Here is a 10,491-nt window from a genome sequence, read left to right on the forward strand (position 1 = left end):
TTGCTTTTTAGGAAAGCATACGCCTCGAAACCGATTTGAAAAAGTCTTATGCGTGATAATTGATTATTTAAACCACGATTTCCTTTTGAAGTAAATGTATCGTATTCTCCGACATAGTAATTTCGTAAGTCTTCGTAAGCATACGTACCCGCATACGTTTATCGAGAAACTCAAACGTACCCGCAGTGAGCAGGATTACTGCATCAAAATTGTCGGCAAGGTGTTAATTTTCGTGTTAAACGTGTGTTACAATGATCCATTAATGTGCATTCTTGCTTACGCTATTAGATGCGAATAAGCAATGCAGTGTCCCGGACGAATAGTGCACGATGTCGCACCGCGTCGATCGAATTTCCCTATGAATTCATAACTCGTTCAAAGTGATCCAACCCGACAAAGGAAGCATCCGAAGTAATTGTGACGTACACAATAAGGGAGTCACGATCTTTCGAGAGGCAATAATACGAGGCAGGATCCTTCGGAAACTACCGTGGACATTAACGATGATCGATTCGCGGAACATATAAGAGCGTCGCAGACGCCTGGAGCTAGAACAGATGAATGACGAGATGCTCGTTCTTCTTTGTACGAAAGGCATGACCGTAGTAGGTATATAAGGTGTATCGAGCAACAAGGACTAACGGCCTCTAATTAATAAAGTTACGCGAACAACTCTCAAAGTCTTCCTACTCCTTCTACACAGCCCTCTACCGGGGTATCAGCAATTTCCCTCGCTTTAGAAATTCTGTTATTCCCACCCTTCGTGCCTACCTTCTTTATCGCTTCTTCATTCTTTCGCGAAAACCCACCTACAAAGTTCTATCCCTTTATTGGATGAAAACTGCACCTTAGCCCGACGGTTTACTTCTATCCCCGTTAATTGCGCTCAATAATCGGCAGCGAGTTTAAAGGTTGGAATATGACCAGCAAATGTTGTGATAATTAGGAAGCATGGTTCCACAGTATTGTTTCGATGCTCTTGTGCTTGGTTTGCACTAGAGATCAGTTTCGCCGCAACTTTAGAAACGCGAAGCTGTGAATAATATTCGTGAGAATAATTTAACCGCAGCCTTTCTATTCTCCAAATAATATCGTACAAGTGTAAAATGATATTATTATTATTATTATTATTATTGTTGTTATTGTTATTGTTATCATTATTATGCGTTCTTATTGCACATACATGAAAGTAAATTTGTTAGCATAGTAGTTATGCATGCGTGTGTATGTGTGTGTGTATAAAATATAATTAAGAATACGAATGTGCGTAAGAAGCGAGGTGCAGCGACGATATACGATGAAACCTAACATCAATGATACTTGTGAATGCTTAACGTACATAACTTGATCAAATACTGATGGAATACGTGATGGAATATCTAAAAATACTATTAAGGTGAAAAAATGTTTAAAAATTTATTATACAAACAAAACGAACCATGCAATTTACCGTGTATATGGAAACTGAAAGCTAACAATATGCATAAAAAGTGAGGTTAACATTTCCTTTCGCAGTTTTTAAATATTAGAATTTGGAACAACACGGAATTGCATTTAAATTATAAGAAATATTTAATAAATCGAACAACCACTTCGTACAATTTTATAGATAGATATTTGCGACGTTAAATGTGTGTTCGGTGCATTTAAATATTGAAACCGATCACAGTTGTACTTTCACATCGAATCGATAAACTTCGTTGTAACACCGAAATAGAATAATCGAACTTGTAACCTTGAACAAATTATCAGATACCGGATAAAGTAATTTGTGTTTCCAGCAAAGAGTGACTTTTAGAACAATTGTTTCGTTGTATGTGAAAGTGCCCGAATCGGATTATATACAAAGAGGGTGAAAAATCGTAATAAAATCGGCCAGGGTGTAATTCTACATTAGAAAATAAGAAAAAAGTATGGTATACAATTTTGTCATTCGAGGCTTCATTTTTCAGAAAATTGAATTTGAAGTTTATTACTTTCGTTTTCATTTTTTACTTTACAAATACTGTTGGAAATGTCCTCCTTGTTGTTGCATACATAACTGTATTCGACGAACTAAAGATAACTCAACGGATTGTAACGTATTATCATTTTTTAATTTTTAAACACATGAAGAATTTTTAGCTTTAGCTGTGCACCGTTATAAATATTTTCTTTGTACACTTCTTTTTTCACATGGCTCCATAAGTAAAAGTCTAGGGATGCGAGGGTAACTTGATAGCCAGTGTACCTTACCGTCACGATCTATCCAACACGAATACTTCTTATTCAAAAAATTTAAAACTGGTCCCGTGAGATGTGACGAGACACCGACATTTTGAAAAATTCTTCTAAATCTGATATCCTTAGGTACTTCTTTTAACAATGAAGACAACATATCGCGTAAGAACCTCTAAATGTCTGCTTTTATTTAGATTGTCTGGTAGAAAATAAAGCTCTACGATTTGATTCGTAATTATGCCTGCCCAAACATCGACACTCCATCTGTCTTAAAAGTGAGTTTTACGATAGACATGAGGATTTTTGTCTGATCACCAATGCGTATTGTGGACATTGACAAATCCATCTCGTGTAAACTTGAACTCGTTAGACCATAATGTACACGATAGAAACTGTTGATCTGCAGCGTGACGTTCGAGTAGCCACTGACAAAAATTCATTCTTTGCGCGTAATCCTGTTTCAGAAAATTCTGTTTCCGCGTAATGTGGTACGAGTGCAAGCGGTTATTGTGCCGAATACGATGGATTGCGTACCAACATTATGCATAGAACTAAGATTTCTTGTACATGCTAGGTGTGACATTTACACTTCGAAGAACACTTCAATGATGTACATTTGACACACATTTAACGTCGCAAATATCTATCTATAAAATTGTACGAAGTGGTTGTTCGATTTATTAAATATTTCTTATAATTTACACGCAATTCCGTGTTGCTCTAAATTCTAATATTTAAAAACTGCGAAAGGAAATGTTAACCTTACTTTTTATGCGTATCGTCGACCACGATCACAATTGATCAAAATAAGCCAGTCTTCGTTGTCATTCGCTCTACTCTCTGTATGATTCTCCTATCCCGATGTCGACGATTAGGACATTTTTCTGCGTAATATCTGCTTGCAACAGAAGCGTTACCTCGTCAAGCTCCGAAAGCGAGCAACATATCAACATACCCTCGATTAGAATACTTTACCATAACTGAATAATTTAACTACTTAACACACGAAACGAAATAAACGGCTACGCACTTGGATGAACTATGACTTCTAACAGACAACGAGCAATTTGGGTAGTTTCTACAGCATTCTATTATTATCAGTGTTTGTAAACACACACACGGTCAGAGATGACCGGAAATATAATAAACGATAAGTAAAACGCATTGCGTAGTTGAGCAAATCAAATTCAATTTTCTTGAAAACGAAGTCTCAATTGAAGAAATTTTATGACATTTTTTCCCTTATTTTTTAATGTAGAATTACATCTTGGACGGTTGTGCTACGATTTTTCACCCACCCTACATATATTTTTTATAAACTTATGGTAACACTAGCATAACGCAGACGGGACAAGTTTTTCATTATTATTGTATATGTAAAATGAATTACAATTTAATATAAAAAGATGCAAAATAATGAATGCAGTGTATGTGAAAATATGTGGAAATGAAAATTCATGAAAGATGTTTTAGAGTGTCGCCCAAGGAACAAAAAATGTCGTTATCATTTTCTCGAGGAAAGATGGGAAAGTTGTTAAAAATGCGTTCAAAGTATGAATATGACGATGATCGAATTTGCGTGTATTTTGGATTTTGTCTTCTTCTTGGTATTACGAACCTTCTTTGAAATAATTAACATGAAACTCAACGAGCCGATGAATTGAAACTTGAAATCGAGCAAATCCAAAATACCGTATAATCATTGCTACATGAAAAGTACACTCGACAACGTGTTCTCCAATTTTACATTCACACGAGTGTGCAAGTATGGTTTCCAATGCAGTCAGTTAATACATATACAAAGTATTTTAAACTGATTGAATGTCATGAATGCAATTTCGTTTTAAAATGGCGTTAATTGGTTCCGTTAATCTGATATTTTTTTAAAATCAACATTATGTGATGGTATTGCAACTTGGAATTTAAAATCGGCGTAATAACTAGGTGCTTGCTACATTAGATATATTTCACATGTATATAAGCATAGATCTTTGTAATTCAATCTCGGTGAAAACTTTCATTCTGTAACTTCTATATGTTGGAATTGTGCTCCCTTTGTATTCACGTTTTCCGCTTGGATCAGTCGTGACGAATGATTAATTCTGTTCGAGTATTGCAAAGTTCTGTTGGGTATTCGATGATTAAGAGCAGATGTAGATGGTAATGTAAATGTTGCATTTAAAATGGCACAAGCTATTTTGAAGTCGTAAAATAAAGTAAGTAACGTAGTGTCTTGGATGCTTTCATCAAAATATTTAAAACGACTTTTTATACGTTCATTAATTACTTCTGCAATGTAACGATTTTTCACGATGAGTCGCGACGGATTGTTCAACTGTTAATGGTTTCCGAGGTTGCAAAGAATGGCATTTTAACAATGTACGAACTGCAGCATCCGTTAATGTGATAGAAACAAGAGTTAGATCTCAGAGCTAAAAACGAAAACAGATCCGATTATTTCAGTTACAATATCTCTTTTCTTTGATTCTTCACAATTTACATTTACTCCTATGTAGCAATGATTACATATTTTCAGTTTGTTCGACTACTACCTTTAATTAATTTGTCCGTTGATCTTTTAGGCAGTAAGATTTACTAGTCTTAATTAATGATTCTTAGTAATTATGTCTTGGACGCTTCGATACTGTTGATTAAGCTAGTTTGAACAAGGTGATATTTTCCTAACAACTCGTGACTTTCGATACTCTGTGGTGGAAACTCGGAAATCGTTAACAGTCGAACAAGTTAATCAATCAAAATTCATTGCAAAATGTTAATATTTTGTCGACGTAATCAAAGAACGTATAAAAAGTCGTTAAATATTTCAAGGACAGTTATGTCCTGTGTTGATGGATTAACAAGTGTAAAAGAATAAATACCATTTATACATTCATCGCGTTTCTCAAAGGGAACCTAAACTTCGTTTAAGTAATAAGGGCCGACAGGTTAAATCATTTTGGATTGTACTGTCTAATTTCAACACGCAATTAATCGTCGAAGTATTAAGTTAATAATATAATTTTTATTGTAATTGTAAACTTACCAGAATATGTTATAATAAATTAAAAATACAAAAGATGAATAAAAACGAACAGTGTTTCGATGATAAGATTAAATACAGTTGTATAATTATCAGTTTGACTCACTTTGTTCGAGAAAAATCGTGACGGTGTGTCACTGAGGTTGACTTTACGTATCGACTCTACAAACACTGGCAGTGTGTCGACAAGCGCACAGTGAATTACTTGGAATATGTACAAAATCACATACACAGGGACTATTTATTTACTATTTATTTATAAAGCAATATTTCTCACGATACATCGGATTTCCTCGGACGGTTCCAAGGACAGATTTGTTCCAGAATAGAAAACGTGATTTCTTCACGACGATGTACGATACTCTTTTATTTTAAATTAAACACCGGTGGATTCGGAAGAAGAATGGATGTCGGAGAGTAAACACACAGGTGACGAGTAATGGTAACCGTGTAGGTCGCTCGAGGAAGTATATGTACTTGTTGTCGAAGAAGACAGTGCTTGGAAAAAATGCACTCCACGATTCACGACTCCCGAGTATTTATTTTCAGGTAACCTCGTGTCAGAATAATCTTCCGATGATTCGAAAAGTTTATCGCATCAATCCATCCTAATTTAACCTTGTTCCCGAACATAGATGGAGAGATCAATTCACGCGATGCCCCCCTGGTTGGGCCCGCCCATTCCCTCCGCCCTGCTGTTCGCCGGTTTCCTTCCCGAGCGTGGCGCTTGATAATTGATAACTCGCACGAGAGCACGATACGTCTTTTCTTCTCATCGGCGAGCCGGCGCCAACGCGAAGAGGGTCGTATCGTTTCGGCGAATATCGTGCGGATTCTGTAGAGCGTCGTAGAGCGCCACAAGAGGAAACACCACCCGCGGACTGCCAGACTTTAAGAATTAAAGGAAGTTCTCGCTGGCAACAGCAGCGCGTCGCGTTCGCTGCGTGTCTCGACGTCCCTAGCCCGAGAGAAACTCTCCCAACGAGTTATGGCTCGCTAAAGAAAATTGACTTGAATCCTGGCCAGGATAATAAAAGCGCGTCGCTACGAGGAAACGCGGGCGAGAAGAATGAAGGAAGCAATACGACGCTCCGGGCGATACCGTGAACAAGAAGCTACTTGCAAACATGAGACACCGAGGGGAAACAGTGGCACGAGTATAGATATTGGGGGTGGGTTGGGGGTGGGGCAGGAACACTGGCGGTGGCGGCGTCGTTAGAGATGCCGATATCGATAGATATCAATTAAGTGTTATTATGTCCTTTATGCCGGTGTATCCCCCCGTCGATAGAATCCTGCTACCAGTTAAACGGATACATGTGATCTGATATTGAGGATCACGTGACAGTTTTGTAAACGATTCCGCTACGAATATACTGTTTCCTCAGCGGTGAACAGATACGCGAAGGTGGCTCGAAAGGATAAACGAAGATGGTACGTTGTCTCGTATATTTTGTACATTTGTGAGCTCGTTCGCAGGGTGACATTGAGATTTCGATCCGTATGCGTACCGTTATGAATTTTCTGATCCTATAAGTGACTAGTTGCTGATCGTGGTATGGATTATTCATGAGATACTATTATTTGAATTATCAATGAGTACTCCGATCGATTTGCATGCGATTAGCATATACGGTTTCCCTTTGTCAACCACTTGATTTCCTCGCTCGATATCATTTAAGTATTATCGCTAAATAACACAGTCGATGCAAATACGCGTCGAAACTCGTGTACATTTCTACACGATACGGCCAAGACAAGAAAATAGAAATGTTCGCGAGTAGATTCATTGTTACGATAATTGTACGGATGTAACGATTCGTAACGGTTCATCGTGATTTGCTCGATAATAGTTTCTCTATAGTATGGTACTTAGTTCGGTTTCGCCGAATCTATACAAACAAGACCAGTCAATGTAGCAGCATGTGAGTAGAGTGGATCGTATAAGCAGTGAATTGTTATTTCATTTATAGTTGGTTAGTTCCGATTTTACGTTTAACCGAATGGCTTGAATTGTACCACTGATGTGTAAATCAGCGAACTGGAATTCTGGTAACTCGATGATAAACGACTCTGTTCTAGCTATTGAGACACGCATATTATTTTTTAACTGTCACGATCACCAATGATGGATCGTAGGATTGTTGCGCGCGAGATATTTCTCTAATCTTTTCACGGCAATAAATCGAACAATTCGTTTCACGGTTGAACGTGGTCAAGATTAAGACCATCGATGATCAAATGGCTCGCATAAAAGTACGATTTACAAACAAGTACATAGTTTTCTACGCGACGCGATAATAATGTTTCTGAACTCGCGAGAGAAGTAACGGAGAATAATTGTCCTACGACACCATATTTGGCAAAATTCGTTTGAATATATTCTCCGAATAATTCGACCGATGCGTATAAAAAATGTTTACGGTCTCGAAGGGAAAGACCAACGCGTTAAATTTTAATCCGCGCATTAATAATTTTTACGAGCGTATTTTTACGTATCGCACGATACAACCAATTTCACGCGTTAAAGATATTCTCAACATTTTCTGCACCACCGTTTAATAAAATAGTTCCAAAGACTTTGTTTCGTTTCCTCGTTATTATTCGTGCTCCTGCCATGAAACGCACATTAAATAATATTCCACGGTACGGTTTAACTATTATCGTAGTCCACGTTATCGTTTAGAGTAATGTGCCTAGCAATTTGTCACGTGTCGCAAGTAAGGTTGAACTTTGGAGAAAGATCAGAGATACGAAAATAAGGAATAGGAAGCTATTCGAGCGAGTAGCTCGGCGAACGTATCGCGTAAAGGCGAATGCGTGAAAGTTTGGACGTTCTTTTTCTCCTTGTTACGTATCGTAACATGGACTAATCGAGTGCTGTGTCCAATAGAGAAACATTTAAAATGAACGTGGCATTCTTTTTACCTTGTTCGGTGTCGTTGCTTGTTGCTGCGGGGAACAGCTGGTGCTATGTATGGTCGGTTGATTGGTCGTAGCCGGCACGATGCCTTGGTGATTCAGATGACTCAGCTGATTGAGCTGAGTGAGTTGTTGCGGCTGCTGAACCGGGTTCTGGGTAGTGGCCTGCAGCTGTTGATGATGCGTCTGATGCGCAGGATGGGTCGTCTGATGATGCGTCGCGGGGAAGGTGGGCACCGTGAACGGGACGAACAGCATCGGGCTGCCGAGGATGTGCGCACCACCTCCACCCAATGCCCCCGTCTCCTCCCTACACCTTTTTCGTGCGTTTTTGGTTTTGGATAACTCTTTTTACTCCATTAACCGTGTTTGTTACTTCGGCGTGCTACTACGTATACGTATACTCTTATTATATTTTACTTTTATCGAACACTGCCGATGACGACGACCAACAGAGTGGAAGCGGATGTAGCGGTAGTAGTAGTAGCAGTAGCAGTAGCAGTAGCAGTATTAGTATTAGTAGTAGTAGTAGTAGTAGTAGTAGTAGTAGTAGTAGTAGTAGTAGTAGTAGTAGTAGTGATGATAATAATAGTAGTAGTAGTAGTAGTAGTAATAGTAGTGGCGATAGAAGTAGTAGTAGTAGTAGTAGTAATGGAAGTAGAAGTAGTGGTAGTGGTGGTAGAGTAATACTATACGTGTCGAAGTGAAGCTACAATGTATGTTTAGCGATTTATTATTACCTGCACTCCTGCCCCAGCTCCTGGTGCTGGGGGTGGGCGTAGGGGGCGGCTCGGACGGAGGTGGTGGACGCCACCCTCGCTACCCTCAGCGATAGGCCGCCCCGCTGACTGGTTAGCTGGACCGAAGCTGGCTGGTGATTGCTATGCACGCAGCAACAGGCACGGCAGCCAATTGGTTGTTGCTGATTTGGGATAGCCTGAGGGTGATGAGTTATGGGGCCCCTGGGCCCCGTGGAGGAGGGAGAACACGGGTACACCCCAACAAGGCAACCCACCACCGCAGCCCCGGGGCCCGGTGCACTCGGTGCCAAGGCGCCTCTGGACGAGGCCACCCCAACCTCGCTGGCCCTCCTGCAACCACTGCACCACTGCACCCACCCTCCTAAATGGGGTCTCTGATACGACCCACTGACTCCGATCGTTGACCCGGACTGGATCACTTCCACCTGGGCCTCTTTGAATTCACGATCTCTTGCGGGCGGGATCTTGCTACTTTGCAGCTTTCCTGGTGGCAATGAACTCGGAGTAGCTTTTCTAGTTAACGTTGACCTTCGAGTCGCTCGAGTCCCGCTTGGTTGTCCGATGAATCCGTGCAATGTTTAATCGCTTCACTTCGACTTTCGGTACCGTTTTCGTTTTTCCGGTTTCGTGTTCGGTATCAAAGTTAATGTAACGTTCTCGCGAATAACGCAATTAAAGTCAACGATTGTTCTCCACGAATCTGTCCTGGTCGATGCGCAAACGTGGCCGCTCGAATTCCAAACTTTGTCGACGCGTCACTCGGAGCGAGGAATCGGCGAATAAATATAGAGTCGCGATCGCTGTAATCGGTCTTTGCGCGTTTAAATGCTTTATCGAAGTTTCGAGGATTGTGTATTGTCCCCTATAGGCAGAATCGCTCCACCGAAGTCTCCCTCGATGTGTATTGAAAACTCTCGGCGAGGTCGATGCACACTCATAACCACGTGGTCGACTTGAGTAACTCCGTACGTCGATCCTTCGGCTTGCCGCTATAAATACGAATGGCGAGCGAATGTTTTCTTCGCGACACGATCACCACGAGTGACGTTTACGACGTTGTATTACCGGCAGAAACTTTCTTCAATTCGGTAACGCGATAAATCGAGTCGCGGTACAAGCCGGTATTAAAGACGCGATGCTGGGTATACCGTTCAACAAGTACACAATTGGTTACTCCTTCGCTCCTCCCTCGTGACAACCGTATTTGTCGAACAGGGGTGTTTGTCTTGGGCTATCGGCAATGAGTTTTTTTCTCTAGTAAACTCGGTGTACTTTTCATCCAGGATTTGTAATCGTGAAAGGGTGTACCGCTCTTTCAAGCACATCCACCATCGATGGGAACGATGCTACCGGTTCTGCGGATTAAAACTAGAAACACTGTTTTTACATTCACCAAGTATTACGCTTGCACGGGTAACTATCGAAACCGTATTACGCGATGTTGTTACTCGTTTCGCGACGTTCCTCTTCAACACGCTACCGAGCAAACCACTGAACGATCGCGACGACACACCTTTTTAACAAGAAATTCCACTAATCGTCAAAATG

General features: G+C 40.3%; 1 protein-coding gene across 1 annotated transcript in view; it reads right to left on the bottom strand.

Moving 5' to 3' along the window:
• LOC143143838 (cytotoxic granule associated RNA binding protein TIA1) overlaps positions 1-9,249 on the bottom strand; it is an 833,023-nt gene extending 823,774 nt beyond the window's left edge. Inside the window, exons 1-2 of the mRNA XM_076305580.1 lie at positions 8,923-9,249; positions 8,189-8,498 (exon numbers count right to left, since the gene is read on the bottom strand). Of these exons, the coding sequence (XP_076161695.1) occupies positions 8,189-8,440 (252 nt within the window). The 5' untranslated portion in view covers positions 8,441-8,498; positions 8,923-9,249. The remainder of the gene's footprint in view (positions 1-8,188; positions 8,499-8,922) is intronic.
• Positions 9,250-10,491: the final 1,242 nt, after the last annotated feature.

The sequence above is a fragment of the Ptiloglossa arizonensis genome, chromosome 1 (genome assembly GCF_051014685.1).
Source record: "Ptiloglossa arizonensis isolate GNS036 chromosome 1, iyPtiAriz1_principal, whole genome shotgun sequence".
In the NCBI taxonomy this organism is placed as follows: Eukaryota; Metazoa; Arthropoda; class Insecta; order Hymenoptera; family Colletidae; genus Ptiloglossa; species Ptiloglossa arizonensis.